Raw genomic sequence first — 16,886 nt, forward strand, 5'->3', positions numbered from 1 at the left:
ACTTCACCCTGTCCTTTGCACTGTCCTCCCCAACACCAGCCACTGTCATGTCCTCCCTCACTACGTCCATTTGTCTTCTCCCGGGCCGACCTCTGTTCCCCGGCAGTTCCATCCTCGGCCATTCCCTCTTCTCTCACTGCTGACGCACCTGTCTTCATCCTCTTCTTTGTCTCTGTCATCAAAACAAATGTGTTCAATAAAGACGTAATCTAAACTAAAATAAGGTGAACAAGATGTCTCAAAGCCCAATAAAACACAGGCCAGACAGATTATATTGTAGTTCAGGGAGTTCTTAAAGAAATTAAGGAAGCAGGAACTGATGCACGGTGAAAGCAGTCTTTCGGTGTCCTCGGCAGGCCATCAATTTACCATAAATAAGGATGAATACAAATCAGCAACTCATATTGATTGGCTGAAGAAAGTAATTGCAATTATTACCATCTATAACGACACAATAATTGCTGTAAATAATTTCAAAAGCACCTTTAACCACCTCTTTGATTTGTACGCAGGGGGGGGGGGGATCTAAAGCGAAGGACCCGGAACCGCCATTAGGTATGATGTCATTTAAAGAACTCACGACCATGGTTATTTAAAAAATGGGGGGGGGGGGGGCGTTTGAACGTACATTCGGTGGAATAAAAAAATACCCAACGTTATTTGTTTTATTTGTTGGCGTTGGGATATAAACAGCGTTGCGTTAACGCTCAGCTCGAGCTAACGTCGCTAGCCGCCATGCTAACGTTCGCTCGCACTGTCTTTTGTTGAAGGCGCTCCGCCCCTCCCCCCGCTTCCGGTGTGTCGCTCCGCTGTGGCGGAAGTAAAGTCGGGCCTCATCCTTCCAATGGCGACTGCAAACAGGCTGAATAGAAAGCGGCAGCAACCGTGGAGGGGGTCGGAGCGCTGCTACGGAAATTAAATAAATATATCATATTGTGTGCGGTCATAAAGTTAGCCTGGAATTTGTTTCGCCTTACTAAATCACGGCCGACTCAATGGCCAAAAGTCGGAACATTTCGCTCCTTGAGTCGGGTAAGCTTCAAGAAGTAGACCCCCGAATGATACCCTAATTTAGACCGATGTCGCGCGAGCTAATTGATATTTTCTGTCCTCCTCACTTGTTCCGTTTCAGAGCTCTACTACTTGATTTCTCGCTTTCTAACAACGGGTCCGTGTCGGAGAGCGGCTGCGGTGAGCTCGACACACGCACGCACGCACACACACACAGTAGTTCACCGAGCCGGTGGGTGGTAGAGTTAATACAGATGATCTAATCTCTCATTTCTGATCTAACGCAGGTCCTGGCGGATGAGCTAGAGGAGTATCAGGTGTGTATCCGCGCCGCTTGCTAACGGCTAACGGCTAACGGCCGGTCCAGAGCGACTGAGGAATAGAAAACTTGCGCGACTCGGTCGACTCTTTCTAATCTGGACGTGTCACTTTTTTTTTTTTTTTTTTTTTACTATCTTAATGTACACATCGTGGTGTTTTCTATGGTGACCCCCCCCCCCCCCCCCACCCGACTTTTACCGAACTCTTATTTCCGACAGCTTTTACCGGGGAGATTGGACTGGCTGGGAAACGAGCACCCGAGAACATATGAAGATGTGGTAAGATGAAAGGGAATATGTGTTTCTGGCCGTCTGATGTTATTGTCTTCTGACGTTTGGGGGGGGGGCGGGGGGGTCAATGCTCTGTTCTTATTTACGGTCTTTGTTCGTTTCCTGTCGGTGGGTTTCGCTGAATTGGGACGCTTCCTCTGTTTACTTGTTGCCGCTGACTTATCTTCTCAGAATGAGAATGAAAAGGTTGTTGGGTTTGGGGGGGGGGGGGGGGGGGGGGTAATATTATTTAGCCCCGTCTGTTCTGCTGCAGATAGGGTGGGTAGTTCGGCTCCTCGCTTCCCTGACCAATCAGATCCCGAGATACGCTGTCTCTGCGTCATTCTGCATGTGACCCGAGTTGTGATTGGTCCGTTAAAGGGAAATGCTTTGCATAAGAGGCCACGCCTTTTGAAATAATACTGTAGGCTTTGAGAAACGCATTGAAACCTCTTATCCCGTCAGATATGAACAAAAAGAGACGTTATACTCCATATATACTATAATTTAATCGCAATTAAGCAGCAAGTAACTCATAATTTCGTGATTTTGTACTTGCTTTCCTCTATAATTATGGAAATGTATTGTTTTAATGATCACAAGACATCTTTAGACTTCCTATCTTGTTGAGCCTAATAACGAAATGCTCTTCATTGATTATAATAAACCAAGTGGTTCAACAATCTTTCCACTTAAAGGAGGTTCTACGGTATTTTAGTCGCCCCGTTGCTTTAGCGGTGGTATTAATTCGTTGTCGTGTCGTCGTTCGTGTTTCACAGGTTGCAGCGAGCAAACATATCGCACCAAACCATTTGCTGCAGATATGCAAGCAGATTGGACCAATTCTTGACAAAGAGGCGCCATCGTGTGTCCCCGGCGTCCACTCTCTCCTGGGGTCCGGAAAGCAGTCGATGCTCAGGACTGCAAAAGGTACGCCGACGTATTCTCCTTGTCATCGTGGTAAATATTCAGTGTTTTTATTTACGTGTGATTTGTATAAAGTGTTGGCCTGTGCAGTTGCATAAACTCGTTCTATGGCAGCCGGTATTCGTCTGAGTTATTCTGTGAACTTTGTTTGTTTTTTAAGACTGCGACAATGTGTGGTTTCAAGCTTCGTCATATGCAGCCCTTCATCGGGGCAGACCACCAGAGAGGCCTTTGAGCTGCAAGAAACCTCCGAACCTCGGTACGTCTTTGCCGAGTCAACGGTCCTCTGCTGTGTGAGATGGTAAAATGTAAAAATGGATGTGCCCAAATTCGTCACATGCAAATGAGCTGCTCGGCGGAGGTCCGGTTTGGGGCGGCCTTCTCCACGCTCCACCAGTGACAAACATGCAGTAATCATTGATGACGTCATTTCCCTGGACTTAGTCTGTCTCTTCCTGCTACACTGGATTTTTGAATTCCACCTCCTGCTAATTTTAACCCTTCGAATTACATTAGAAAACACTGTCGAGTAAATGCATCTCCTCACTTTCCACACACATTAAATGTGTGATGTCGTGCCATTGGGTAATGTGTATTCTAATACGTCATTGGGTAGTGTGTATTCTAATACGTCATTGGGTAGTGTGTATTCTAATACGTCATTGGGTAGAGTGTATTCTAATACGTCATTGGGTAATGTGTATTCTAATACGTCATTGGGTAATGTGTATTCTAATACGTCATTGGGTAGTGTGTATTCTAATACATCAATGGGTAGTGTGTATTCTAATACGTCATTGGGTAGTGTGTATTCTAATACGTCTAACACTAATACGCGTTGTGTAATTCAGTGTTTCCCTCCTCCCTGACTTGAATTTGAATCAAATTGTTTTTGAGAAATACCATCTCTTGGCTTAATCTGTTGTTTGATGCAGTCTTTGGTGAAGCAGTGCTAGTTTTTTATTAATACGGCAGCTGTGTGAATCATTATTCATCTTTTAAATACAAACCTTCTCCTGGTTCAGTTGCCAGTTTTACGCTTCTCATTTGTCGTTGTATTCAGAGACAGTACTTCGTACACGCTGCCACATCCGTCTGTTTTGTAGCTGTTCTCCATTAATATGTTTATTCCTTTCCCCTGAAATCAAATCGATGAACATGTTGGGCCATTTTGGAATATTTGTTCACTTGAAGACGTGACAGTGAAGTTACACCATTTGGAAGAAGTCATTACACTACAAATAGGCCTCATTAAATACTTTAAGAAAAACTTCATTGTGTGGTGAGGGAAAAATTTAAAGCTGATAAAAACCTCATGAATGCTGGTTTTGTTTTTCTGATACTTGGCTGTTTCCAATAGCAACAGATGTGAACCAGATGGAGCCGACTTGAGAGTAACAGTGACATTGCTGTTGTTAATAGGACACAGTTGAATCGGGGAAAGCAAAGAGATAAAGCAAGTTTGAGAGCTGACTTGCTGCAGCGTTTAGATCTACAGTATACGCAAACTTGGCTGCTTCTTTAAACTCGTATTTTCATGTATTTGGATTCATCTTGTGTTCATGTTTTCCCTTCCTGCTAATCTTAGCGTAAGCTGATCTCTTTTCGCTGTAAACGTTGATTTACCGTCGATGCCGTTTTGTAATTGCGCCGCTCTGCTCTGATGGTTGACATCTCGCCGTCAACAGTGAAGGTTCTTGGAGGGAGAGAGCTGACGGGTGTGCAGCGCTTCACTTCCATCAATCCCATCAGCAACTACGAGCGCCTGCGGCTGCACCGACGGATCCTGGGGCATCTGTCTGCAGTGTACTGTATTGCATTTGATCGCACCGGTCTCAGGATCTTCACAGTGAGATAAAACGACTTGACATATTTATCTTAAAATAGCCCTTATTTAATGTGCCATGATCGGAGGGCTTTTAATTTTCCATTGGCTGTTTTAATAGCAAAGATTACGATGATTTTAACTCGGGAGGTTTGTGAATTTGACTTGTAATTTTCCTGCCAGGGCTCGGATGACTGTTTGGTGAAGATTTGGTCTTCGTTCGACGGAAGGCTTCACTCGACCTTGCGGGGTCATTCTGCAGAGATCACAGACCTGGCGGTTAATTATGAGAATACGCTAATGGCTGCGGGAAGCTGTGACAAAACCATTCGTGTGTGGTGCCTTCGTACCTGTGCCCCAGTGGCTGTGCTGCAGGGACACAGTGGATCCATTACCTCCCTACAGGTAAACGGGACATTTTAGGAACGGGGCTGTGCATCGTTGTGAACCCGAGTTTAGAAGCTGCTTGGGTGAAGCCTGCTGTTGGCTATTAAACTATTTACGCCAGCCCGCTTTGCGTTTCTTTGTCACAACAGCTGTTGTCAGTGTATAGTTGAATTTATAGTTGCCCCCCCCCCCCCTCAGTTCTCACCATTTGCCAAGGGCTCCAAGCGCTACATGCTGTCCACTGGAACCGACGCCACCGTCTGCTTCTGGCAGTGGGACGTCAACAACATCAACTTTAGGTAAAGGCTGTCCCCATCTTTATTTATTTGCTACCTGTACCTGTGAAGCAGTTCATTCTATTCTGTAATTGCAGTTCTCTTTCTGTCGCTCCTTTAGTCTTGTTTATGTATCAGTTGCTTTTTGGCAGGGCGAGATAAACATGCTAAGTTGTAGGCAGTTATGCAAATGTAGTCCTTTATGGAAATCAGCAGTGAGGCTATAGCAAACAGTGAAGACCAACCAAACTGGGTTTGACAGGTTTGCTTTTTTCTGTTATCTCGCTCACCTAATCTGATATGAAGAGAGACTTGAGCTTAAAATGTCCAAAAACGTTGGTGGATAAGTCTTACCTGGGAAAGGAATGTAAACTGGGGATCTGGTCGGGCGGGAAAATAAGTGTAAAGAAATGTAAACATTTTCTTGACGTTAGAATAAGACGACTCTTTAAAAAAAAAGAAAGAAAGGTCAGCCCAAGTCATGAGAGGGTTAAAAAGAAATGTATAATGACACCCAACCGCGGAAGTGCACTTTTCCTGTCCATAAAACGTAGCCTCTCATCCTCTTTTGTGTAAAACAATGAACCTTTTTTCTCTCCTCTATTTAAAGCGATCGGCCTCACAAATTTACGGAGCGTCCACGGCCCGGCGTTCAGACGGTGTGCTCCTCGTTCAGTCCAGGTAACCGTCCTTAAAGCTAGCCTCTTGCTACTTTGCGTGTTACCATATATTATGACAATTAGCATGTAGTTAGCATGCCAAAGACATTACGGTTACCTGCGCTGAATGTTTTTTTCTTTTCTTTTTTTTTGACTGTTCCCAGGTGGGATTTTTTTAGCAACAGGAAGTACTGATGATGTCATCAGAATATATTACGTGGGAAGTGGGAGTCCAGAAAAGATATCGGAGCTCCATGAGCACACGGTGAGACCTCTCTCCAGAGAACACGCTGACATGAGGCTTCGTGAACACTCACTTTTACACGTCACTCTCTGCTCGCAGGACAAAGTTGACAGCATCCAATTTTGCCACTCAGGTGAAAGGTAAGGTAAAAATAATCGTTGCTCCTGCGAGTCATGTCATTCCTCACAGGAGCTGTGGTCGGCTAAAGCAACGGCGTTCAAAGTGATGGTGTCGGTTGTCTTATCAGGTTTGTGAGTGGAAGTCGGGACGGGACGGCGCGGATCTGGAAGCTCCATCAGCGACAGCAGTGGCGGTGCATCTTGCTCAACATGTCCGCCACTCTACCGGGGTAAGAGGCACCGCCGTTCTGTCGCCGTGAAGTCTCGCCTGAGTGTCCGTCCCTTCAGTGCACCCTTTGCAAGTAATGCATATTTCTCACGAAGAAATAGGGAAACGAGGACGTGCACCATGGAAGCAATGTGGTGTCGATTATAGAAGATCAAGATTCACTTTGTTCAAAATTAAGATGCTACATTTCTTTGTGTTGCAAAATGAGAGGAATGTCACTGGTTTGTTTCGACTGCAACTGAAATGAGCTCCAGTAAAATAAAAATGCTGCAACGAGGAAAAGGTAGAAAATGTTTTCTGCATCAGGAGACGAAGGGAAGAACCTCCAGTTATTTTATAATCCTTATATCGAGTAAACTGTCATTTGCCTTTTTTCCCCTCTCTCAGTGCTGGACCAGTGAATGAAGACGAAAGCTACTTCAAACCCAAAGTTACCATGGTAGCATGGGATCGCCATGACAATACGGTAGTCACGGCTGTTAACAACCATCTCCTCAAAGTGTGGAACTCCTACACAGGACAGCTGCTGCATATCCTCAAAGTAATCTCCGACGGTCTTTCGTTTCTCGTTAAAACGGAGCGTAGAGAATGTCGAAGCGTCACACGACAACCTGACCCGCTGTCTTCAGGGCCATGAGGCTGAGGTGTTCGTCCTGGAGCCGCACCCGTTCGACCCCAGGATCATCCTGTCTGCCGGTCACGATGGGAACGTCTTCATATGGGATCTGCTGCGGGGCACGAATACACAGCACTACTTCAACATGGTGGGTCGCCGGTCGGCACCGTCGGTGACGCTGCTTCTATCCGTGGGGTGTTACGGTTCGTTTCCCACTCAGATCGAGGGCCAGGGTCACGGCGCCGTGTTCGACTGCAAGTTCACGCCGGACGGCCAGCGATTCGCCTGCACGGACTCCCATGGCCACCTGCTCATCTTCGGCTTCGGCAGCTCCAGGCTGTACGAGAAGGCAAGGACGAATCTCCGGCGCACATTTAAGTTCTTTAACTGCATCGTTCAGACGGGGAAACCGAGATGAGTAATCGACCTCCACCTCCCCGCGGGTCTCCCTGCAGCTCCCGGACCAGGTTTTCTTCCACACGGACTACCGGCCGCTGATCCGGGACACCAACGGCTTTGTGCTGGACGAGCAGACGCAGCAGGCGCCCCATCTCATGCCCCCCCCCTTTCTGGTGGACGTGGACGGAAACCCCCATCCGCCAAGGTGGGCGCCACTTTGAGCGGGTCCAGTCTGCTGTGTTCCCAACACGTTCCGAGATTAAATTCTGCAGTGTTTTATTTCACGTTTACTTGATTTTCAGGTTTCAGCGTCTCGTCCCAGGGCGAGAGAACATCGCTGCTCAACATCTGGTTCCACAGCTGGGATACGTAGCGACCAGTAAGCGTGGACCCGACCAAACCGAACCTTGATTTGACCACAATAAGCCCTTTAGGATATAATCACAAATGCTCTGTCAGCTAATTTAGATTTAAGACTATTTGAACCTTGTATTTCCTGCTGCAAAAATCCGCTTTGAAGATCCCAGTGCGGGTTTGATCCGCTCATCCTTCTCGTGCTCTTTCTGTGATCGTTTGATGACCTTCAGGCGATGGCGAGGTGGTGGAGCAGGTGATCAGCCAGCAGACGGCTGAGCATGAGGAGGGCGGCGTGAGGCGCAGCAGCCTTCTGGACGAGGCCATCCGAAACCTCCAGGAGCGACAGGACAGTCGGAACCAGGCTGGGCCGGCGGCGGCGGCGCCGCCTGGAGCAGGGCCGCAGGGGCCGGCCTTGATGCCAGCGCCAAGCACGCCACGTAGAGGTATCAGTGAGCGATCGGATTGATTGTTGATCGGCTGTTAAATTATCAGCCTTTTACTGAAGTCCAGCATTTCTTTTCCCTTTTGCTCCAGTTTCTGTGAACGATCGAGCGGAAGTGCAGTCGCCTCCTAACGTGGGTCTGCGCCGCAGCGGGCAGGTGGAAGGCGTCCGCCAGATGCATCAGAACGCTCCACGCAGCCAAATGGCCACCGAGAGAGACCTGCAGGCCTGGAGGCGCAGGGTGGTGGTGCCCGAACTGGCCGCCAGCTTCTACAGGTGGAGCTAGCAGCTTTAGCGCCAGCGTCGTCGCAGCTGAAGGGGGGGGGGGGGGGGTAAGAGTGTCGTGTTTTTATTTGAGAGATGATGTGAATTTGTCTTCTCAGAAACCAAGAGGGCGTTCGGACAGCCAAAGGAGACGAGGAGGTGTCGCTGTACAGCGCAAAGAGAAGACGCATCATCTACAGCTGCCGGGTAGCTTTCTGTCTTTCTTCCTTCCCTCCTCATGATGTGCACCGATCCTTCGCTCTGGCGTTGAGTCGGCCTCGTCTTGTTGCCTCAGGATGACTCCGACGACGAGAGTCCCTCTGCCAAACGTTCACACGGCCACGGAGACGCGCCGGAGTTCATGGAACTGTCCTGTGAGGAGGGGGAGGAGACCGCCAGCTCCGACGCACACAGCGAGGTATCGCGACGCTGCGGCGTCACGTTCCAAGCGGCCGGAGCATCAAGAAGACGAAGTCAGAGTCACTTCTCCCCCCGTTTTGTTCCGTTCAGGACAACGAGTTGGATGGCAGTGACCTGGAATCATCAAACGACGAGGAAGAGTGGAATAGTGACAGTTCAAGGTGCGACGTTTTAGAAGTTCAACCGCTGGGGAGTCTTATTTGATCTCCTTCAGAACCAGATAAACAGGTTTTCCAGAATCGAGACTCGTTACAGAAAAGTAAAAATGACTTCGTGTTGCCTCCCGGGGGGGCGGGGGGGGGGGCATCATTTCTATGCGTAGTGCGACAGGTTGTTTGATGGACACCCGTATTTAAAGTATTTAAAGTGGTTGACCTGCCTGCCTTTGATTGGACAGCCACACTTCCAGCGAGTACTCCGACTGGACAGCAGACGCCGGCATCAACCTGCAGCCGTCCACCCCCTTGTCGTCCCGTAAACGAGCGCACCGGAAACTCAGCAGCTCCGAAGAGGAGGAGGAAGAGCACGAGAACGAGGAAGAGGAGGAGAAACGGCACAGCGACGAGGACGAAAAACCTGTGAAGAAAAGCAAAGAAAAGGCCAAGAAGGCAAAGAACGCCAAGAACAAGTCCCCCCGGGTGAGTGGGAGGCGTGCCGTTCACTCACCCGTCTTGACTGCTTAGGCGGGCGGGGCACACCCAGGACGAGCCGCCAGTTTAATATGTTATTGTAAGATTAGTCTCATCTCTCTATTACCATTCAGCGTCCCAAAGTGAGACCGTCCATCAACAGAGAAGTCTCCAATGAGTTCAGGCCCTCGCCGTGGATCACCGACGTCATTCCCAGGAAGTCTCCATTTGTTCCCCAAATGGGTGACGAGGTACAATCAGGCATGACAAAAGGCACCTGAGCCGGAGCATCGTCGCTCGTCTTCACACGGGGGCTCCTCTGCCATCTCACTGTGTCTTTCAGGTCATCTACTTTCGGCAGGGACACGAGGCGTACGTGGAGGCCGTGAGCAGGAGCGAGCTGTACCCCATCAACTTGGACAAACAGCCCTGGAAGAAAACGGAGCTCCGGGTGAGGCTAAACATTTTCTACTTGAACACTGAATGTGTAAAATCATGACTGACGTTAAAGAAGAGAAAAAGCCACCCGAGGTGGTCCAACAATGAAATGTGTGTTTCTCCTAGGACCAAGAGTTTGTGAAGATCACCGGGATAAAGTACGAAGTCTGCCCTCCAACGCTTTGCTGTCTGAAGCTGACGCTCATCGACCACGGCACCGGCAAAATCACCGACAAGTCGTTTTATGTCAAGTGAGGGGCTCATTCGCTCGCTCCGTCGGGGTGGAGTGGCGCTCCTGGCGTCGCGTTTGAAGCGGTGAATGTGGTAAAGTAGCAGCATTTCTTCCACAGGTATCACGACATGCCAGATGTGATCGATTTCCTCGTCCTGAGGCAGAGCTACAATGAGGCGCTCCGCAGAAACTGGCAGCCCAGTGAGTTTCCGTGTGGAGCATTCCAGGAGACGGGATCTTTGTCCTACTAAACGCACTAGTGGATATCAGTTTGTGATGTTACATCAATTTTGTCCAGCTGCTCTCAGTCTCATTACATCATGGGTTAGGTCTGTCCACCAATCAGGGCCAGAGTTCTCAACTCCTCGCCAAATCGCTGCTCCTGAATTCGTCCAGCTTCTGAACCCCTTTTCATCTCCTCCTGTGAAGACGACCGGTTCCGCTCGGTGATAGATGACGCCTGGTGGTTCGGGACCATCGTGTGCCAGGAGCCCTACCAGGCCGAGTACCCCGACAGCCTCTTCCAGTGCTTCAAAGTCAGGTGGGGAGCAACGCGACGTACCTGGAGACGCCGTTCCCGTCCACGTTGTACTGCTTTCGATGCACATAAAGGGGCTACCGCGCATCTAACTGAGCAGTCAGCCCCCCTAGTGGCTGTTCAGAGGCATTGCAGCCTCTTGTTTTAACTGGGGTTTGACTTTACCGCACCCTTTTTTGTGTCGTCACCAGATGGGACAACGGGGAAACCGAGAAGCTGAGTCCTTGGGATGTGGAACCTATTCCATACGATGGTACTCCTCTCTGCGCTGTCGCGTACCTGCTTCGGATTATGAGTTCACACTGAACACGCCTGTCTTTGCCGCGCAGCCCAGCAGCCAGAGACGGAAGGAGGCGGCATCCCCGTGACGCCGGAGGAGATGAGCGAGCTCATGTACAAGCCTGTGCAGGGGGAGTGGGGGGAGAGGAGCCGAGACGCCGAGTGCGAGCGGGTCATGATGGGGATCAACCGGCTCATCACCGTTGGTATGTGCGCGTAACCATGTCTGGTAACCATGGTGACCCTTCAGCACGTCCAGCTAAGCTGACCTGTCCCTCCCTTGTGTCTCCACTGAAGAGATTGCCGCTCCCTTCTCCGGCCCCGTGGACTTGGTCCAGTATCCCACTTACTGCACGGTCGTCGCCTATCCCACCGACCTGGGCACCATCAGACTGCGACTCATCCACAGATTCTACAGGTTAGTCCCGCCCCTCTGTCCTCCTACCTGATGACGCAAGCAGGTCAAAGCGTCGGTAGACGAGGACTCCTCACTGGTTTCTTTTTTCTGCTTCCCGGCGATTCGCAGGCGCCTGTCGGCATTAATATGGGATGCCAGGTACATTGCACATAACGCCCGCACTTTCAACGAACCGAGGAGCAAAATAGCCCATTCTGCAAAAATCATCACGAACGTCCTCCAGAAGTTTGTCAAGTACGTCTCCTTCGTTTGTTCAGACCGTTTCCGTGGAAGTACGAGACGATACGAACATCGCAGTCGCTCTCACGTTGTCTCGCGCACTAAGTAGGCTCTTTGCTTTATTCTCAGTAATCCTGTTTGCACGGACATCATGGAAATTTATAACGCCGTCGAAGACATGGACGACGACGACGAGGTACGTTTGGTCAGACATCCTGCTAGTTTCAGTCAATCATTTTTCTCTCCGTCTATAATTGGATTATGCCCACAGGAAGAAGACCCAGAAGCACCAGGGACATCATCTGGACACAGACTGCGCCAGGTAGGTGAACCGAAGGACCGGGTCACACGGGGGCCGGTTATCAGCATGCGTCGTGACGTTTCCCAACGCGCTCCCCCTTCGTAGCGCTCGGTGGAGGTGGTGCATGATAGAGACGCCTGGAAGGAGCAGTGCAAGAATCTGATCAACTACATATTCGAGTGCGAGGACTCCGAGCCGTTCAGACAACCCGTCGACCCTCAGAACTATCCGGTAAGTCGACGCGATAAACCACGGGAAGTCTGCGGGCGACATCGGCGGCGTTCCAAGCTTCTGGGAAAAGATGGAGTCCAATGGGAAATCCTGTTTTGGTACGCGTTTCCAGGACTACCATGGCATCATCGATGCGCCGATGGACTTCGGCTCCGTGAAAAGGACTCTGGATGAAGATGGATATGAGAACCCTATAGAGCTGTGCAAAGACACCCGGCTAATATTTGCCAACGCTAAAGCCTACACCCCCAATAAACGCTCCAAGGTAGGAGGCTCTCCAATGCGGAGCGTAACCGTGTTAATGGTTACCGTTCTGGGAACATGAAGCCGTTTTATATTTCACCTCATGATCTTATCTCGCCCGCCTTTCTGCCCCGCTCTAGATTTACAGTATGACCTTGCGGCTCTCGGCCTTCTTCGAAGAGCAAATCAGAACGATCTCGTCCGAGTACAAAACTGCAGTCAAGAGCAGTAACAGGCTTCGGCGCAGTCAGAGGTTCCGCAAGAAAACGCAGCAGCAGGATCATCCGTCCTCCGCGACGAGGTCTGCGTGAGTACGGCACTTAAAACCACAGTTGCTAGCGGATGGTTAGAGCAAGCCTTTAGGGTTTCAGATGCTCTTGATGGCACACGTCCTGTCCGTTTATTAATGTCTCATGAACTTTCTCTCCTCAAGTCAAAAGAGAGCCGCTGTAAAAACTCAGGAAAAAGAGTTGGCATCAGCGACCAAATCTACCTCAGCCAAAGTGTCTGTTCCCGAGAGAGCCAAGAGGAGTCGGAGCAGCAGCTCGGGTCATAGCTCCTCCGAGGAAGAATCCAAAGCCGGATCCTCGAGCCAAGGTGCCGAAGAATGACCTAGAATGAAATCGTTTGGACAATTTAAGGCGTCTTTACACGATGGCTTCAGTCTCATGTCAGGTAAATGAATGCATTGTTGTGTGTGTGTGTGTGTGTGTTTCTCAGCGTCTGAGAGTGAACTGAGCGAGTCTGAGGAGGAGAAACAGCCAGGATCCTCAAGGCACCACCAACTCAGGAAAAAAGCACGAGTTACCAGAAGAAACTGTGTCAAGCAGAGGAAAAAGGGTGTGTGTGTTTAAAAACAAACTAAAATATGTGTCTATTTATCTTAAGTTCTGTCATGGAGGGAAAAACAACAACTGGATATTTGTTGTTTCAGTTGCAGAGAGCGATAGCGAGGAAGAGGAGGAGGAATTGGACAGTGAAGGGGAGGACGGAGAGATGTCCTCCCTGTCTTCAGGTCATTGTTACCCCAGCAGGAGCATGCGGCTGACGAGAAACAGCGCCAGCGCGGACAGGAAGCGAACGGGTGAACGCCGCAGCACCTCTGGCAGCGACTCGCCACCCGCCCTACCAGGCGCCGGGACTAAACGACCCTTCTTCACGGCTTGTTTTCAGAGGTCAGAGCCGAGGTGAACGGTCACGGCGGCAGGTCCTCTCGCAGGGAAAAGCCTCGGCGCAGCGAGTCTGACGGCGCCACCTCCCGGGGCTCTGACGGGGAGGAGTTTGTCACGGTGCGCAGGGCGCTCAAGAGAAAGACGGCAAGGGCGGCGGTAAACAAGATCAAACTCCTCGACGTGTCGGACGAGGACGAGGAGGAGGACGAGGAGGAGGCGCAACCGAGGAGGAGCAGCAGCCGCCTCCGTCCCACCGTCCGGTCCAGCAAACGCGCCGCAGTGATCCACAGCAGCTCGGACTCTGAGGACGCGTCTTCAGCACCAGGTTGATGCGACGCTACGAAGTTTGACGACGCCGTCGTTGCAGCGGCGTAAAAACGTGTCTGCATTGTTCCTTTCCAGCTTCACAGGAGTCTGTGGACGAATCCAAGGACAAGGACTGCAGTGAGAGTGACGCATCATCGTTTGCCCCGAATCGGCAGAACGGAGACACGAAGTCCAGCAAAGAGACGACGTCAAGAAAAACGAAGAAAACGGGAAATGGTGAGGAACAGGAAAGACATTTTCACTTCTAGTTTCCACCTACTCTGACTACTTGATGATTAGTTTTTCTCTTTCGTAGATACTTTGTCCCGCGTCAATGGACACGGTGCAAAACATCACAGCTCTGACAGCAACTCTGAGCGAGAGGAAGCAGCGGAGGAGCGTTCAAGAAAACACAACCATTTGGTCGCGTCTCCGAAAAAACTGAGAAGCACGGCAACCACTAAAACCAGGAAAAAAAGAATCACGAGTGAGGAAGAGGAGGAGGAGGAGGAGGAGGAGGAGGTAGGCGCTGCACACAGGACCACTCGACTCCAATCCCCTGTAAGCTCGGATGAAGAGGAAAACGCTCAGAAACGCTCGCATCAAAACGGGAAGAACGTGGAAGAAGCCATTCACAAGGACTCGAATAACAAGAGTAAAGCTTCACCATTGAAAAGCCACGAAAAACAAAAGTCTGCCTCAACGAATAAAGGGGACGGCGCAGAATCGGAGGAGCTCGCCGTCGCCCCGAAGAGAGCCTGCACAAGAAGGAAACGGCCGAAACGCGGAGGAGGCACTCGCTCCAGCGAAGAGTCAGAGGTTGGAACGCAACCAATGAGGCTGACGAGAAACAAGGGCAAGTCCAAACGGCTCCACGACGACGACTCCTCCGCCTCGGAGAGCTCCGAGCAGGAGTACAAGCCGAAGAAGAAACGGGTCTTCAGCTCTGTTAAAGCCATCGCCGATTCAGACGAAGCTTCAAACAGGCGGCCGAATCTCCGGGCGCTGCCCAAGAAGAAGTACATCAGTGACGAGTCGCTCTCCGAGGGCGACGCCGCTCCAGGGCGACGAGCTAAACAGAGAAACGGCAAACGAGCAGCCGTCACGTCGAGGGAGCGCCGGATCGACGGCACGGAAGCCATCCGGAACTGGCCGTCTGCCAAGAGAAAGCGGATTTACACCTCAGATTCTGAAGATGGCGAGGAGGCCGCGGAGGAGAAGGAGCAGCCGGCGACCACGAAAAGGGAAAATAGCAGGTTGGACTCCTGGAAGCGTTCCGAACGGGAATCCACGCCGGAGGACGACAGCAATGAGGAAGACGCCGCTTCCTCCAAGCCTGCGTCCAGCGAGGGCCGGGAGGAAGACGCCGGTCGTTCAAGGAGCAAGAAGAAGAACTCCAGGCAGGCGGGACACAAATGGAAGGAGAGCAACAGCAGCAGCAATCGCAGCTCGTACTCTGGGAGCGAGCGGGCGTCCTCCTCGGCCTCTGAAAACTCGTCCGCCGGGTCGGGGCCCCTCGGCGGTCCGAAGAGGCGGAGTCACAGGCGGCCGGGGATCGACGAACGGACTGCAACCCGCCAGTTGAGGCAGCGCCGTCGACGGTCTACCTCAGGAGAAGAGGACAGCGACGAGTCTTACGGCAAACCGTCCAGAAAGACGCGCGTGAACACCCGTTACCGGGGGAAACGAACGGTGAACTATCACGACAGCGAATAAATGAATTGGCGGCTGGAGCTGGAGGGAGATGGAAGATGGCGCGATGCTAACTGGGAGACCTTAGAGACGCTCGACGGCCGCGTTACGGTAGTAGCACTGGAGTCCTCGAGAGCAAATGCTGTGAATCCGTTTCATTCAGGGATATTTATATTTTCTATGAAAAAACATGTTTATAGGTGTAAAACAAATCCAAGCATTTGAACTGCTGGTTGTCAAAAGGATGCAGCGAAACGCGCCCCCCCCCCGCCCCCTCCCCTCCGGCTGGTTGGGACGCAGTCGGCAGAGAAACCGTTCTGGGGAGTCCCGACATCTTGGGTGCTATAAAATATACCTCCCGTCTAATCAAGCATTTTGCTGGCTTGCACTAAGTTACACTGTAAAGAGGTATTTCATACACTAGTTTTTGCGTTGGAAACTCAGGGGTCAACGACGTTTACTGTAGTCTCAGACGTGCAGAGGTCTTTGTGGTGCTAAGGTGAGGACGAGAACCAATTCCAGGTCGGCAGAAGTCCAAGCACACTTACGGAACGAGTCCGTGTTCAGACTTTGGCCTGCAGCACTCCTTTTGTAAATCCACACACTTCATGCGTGACTGTATTATAAGAAATGAGCCAAATGGACGAACCTGACTCCCCCCTCCCACCAATACCATTTGTCTAAAATTAGGTTGGTTTTTTTGTCGTATTCTAGTGAATAGGTGTAAATATGTGATCAGGCGATCGGTTCGTAGCAAGGTGTTAATTTAATTTTGAGGGTTTTTGTGTGTCTTTTTTTACCTTTAACTACATTGTCTTGCCATATGTCACAAATTGGTACATTTTTGCCAAGTACAAGCCACCAAAAGTACCTGTTGCAAAAAATTATACTAGGCTTTCTCATATTGGGAAGACGTTTGATTGTTCTGTTTCCTACTTTCAGTATTAAATTCTTTTTCAGAGTTTGCCAGTCGTGATTCAGTTTTTTTTTCGTGGGAAGGTTTCTAAATACAGTCGCTTTATGACGTTTCATGTTTTTCGTACTATACCTTTAATAACAGATTTCACAGGAAAACTATTAATGCGACATGGTTGTGGAGTGCAATGAATGAGTTATTCCTCCTATTAATAAAGACATTTCAATTATATGTTGAACTTGATTGAATTCACTGATGAGTATTTCGTGACCTCGCAATTCATTTTATTTACCAGTAGATTCCGCAGGCATAATTCTTTTTTCCTCCATATTGGGCTTCTAGTGTGGACTACGTTGAATTCTAACGGTGTCTGATGTGCGTAGTCTTTTTCCATTAATAAATGGACATTAGATTATAAAATTATAACTGTAAAATAAGGACTTGATCCCAGTTGATAGATTACAGCCCAAGTTGAGAAAAATAGTGTTTTCCAGGTACTGTATATTTT

General features: G+C 50.0%; 1 protein-coding gene across 1 annotated transcript; it reads left to right on the forward strand.

Moving 5' to 3' along the window:
* Positions 1-995: 995 nt before the first annotated feature.
* brwd1 (bromodomain and WD repeat domain containing 1) lies at positions 996-16,591 on the forward strand. The gene is made up of 44 exons (XM_068745809.1): positions 996-1,032; positions 1,133-1,191; positions 1,299-1,328; positions 1,551-1,610; positions 2,381-2,531; positions 2,689-2,787; positions 4,217-4,377; positions 4,537-4,758; positions 4,939-5,039; positions 5,626-5,696; positions 5,839-5,939; positions 6,018-6,058; positions 6,166-6,267; positions 6,654-6,807; positions 6,896-7,030; positions 7,103-7,231; positions 7,338-7,486; positions 7,584-7,660; positions 7,869-8,081; positions 8,173-8,356; positions 8,464-8,551; positions 8,640-8,762; positions 8,855-8,925; positions 9,162-9,402; positions 9,528-9,644; positions 9,737-9,844; positions 9,958-10,082; positions 10,182-10,264; positions 10,493-10,604; positions 10,793-10,854; positions 10,931-11,086; positions 11,178-11,298; positions 11,407-11,532; positions 11,647-11,713; positions 11,789-11,839; positions 11,924-12,049; positions 12,162-12,314; positions 12,433-12,599; positions 12,726-12,889; positions 13,013-13,132; positions 13,233-13,376; positions 13,466-13,789; positions 13,867-14,007; positions 14,087-16,591. The coding sequence occupies exons 1-44, from the start codon at positions 996-998 to the stop codon at positions 15,484-15,486; spliced, it is 6,666 nt and encodes a 2,221-aa protein (XP_068601910.1). The 3' UTR covers positions 15,487-16,591.
* Positions 16,592-16,886: the final 295 nt, after the last annotated feature.

This window comes from Brachionichthys hirsutus, chromosome 11 (assembly GCF_040956055.1).
Source record: "Brachionichthys hirsutus isolate HB-005 chromosome 11, CSIRO-AGI_Bhir_v1, whole genome shotgun sequence".
NCBI classification, from domain to species: Eukaryota; Metazoa; Chordata; class Actinopteri; order Lophiiformes; family Brachionichthyidae; genus Brachionichthys; species Brachionichthys hirsutus.

Coding starts and splice junctions, on each gene's coding strand:
- brwd1 (XM_068745809.1), top strand. CDS start 996: ATGGCCAAAAGTCGGAACATTTCGCTCCTTGAGTCGG. Junction 8,926..9,161: donor TGGAATAGTGACAGTTCAAG/GTGCGACGTTTT, acceptor TTGATTGGACAG/CCACACTTCCAGCGAGTACT. Junction 9,403..9,527: donor CCAAGAACAAGTCCCCCCGG/GTGAGTGGGAGG, acceptor ATTACCATTCAG/CGTCCCAAAGTGAGACCGTC.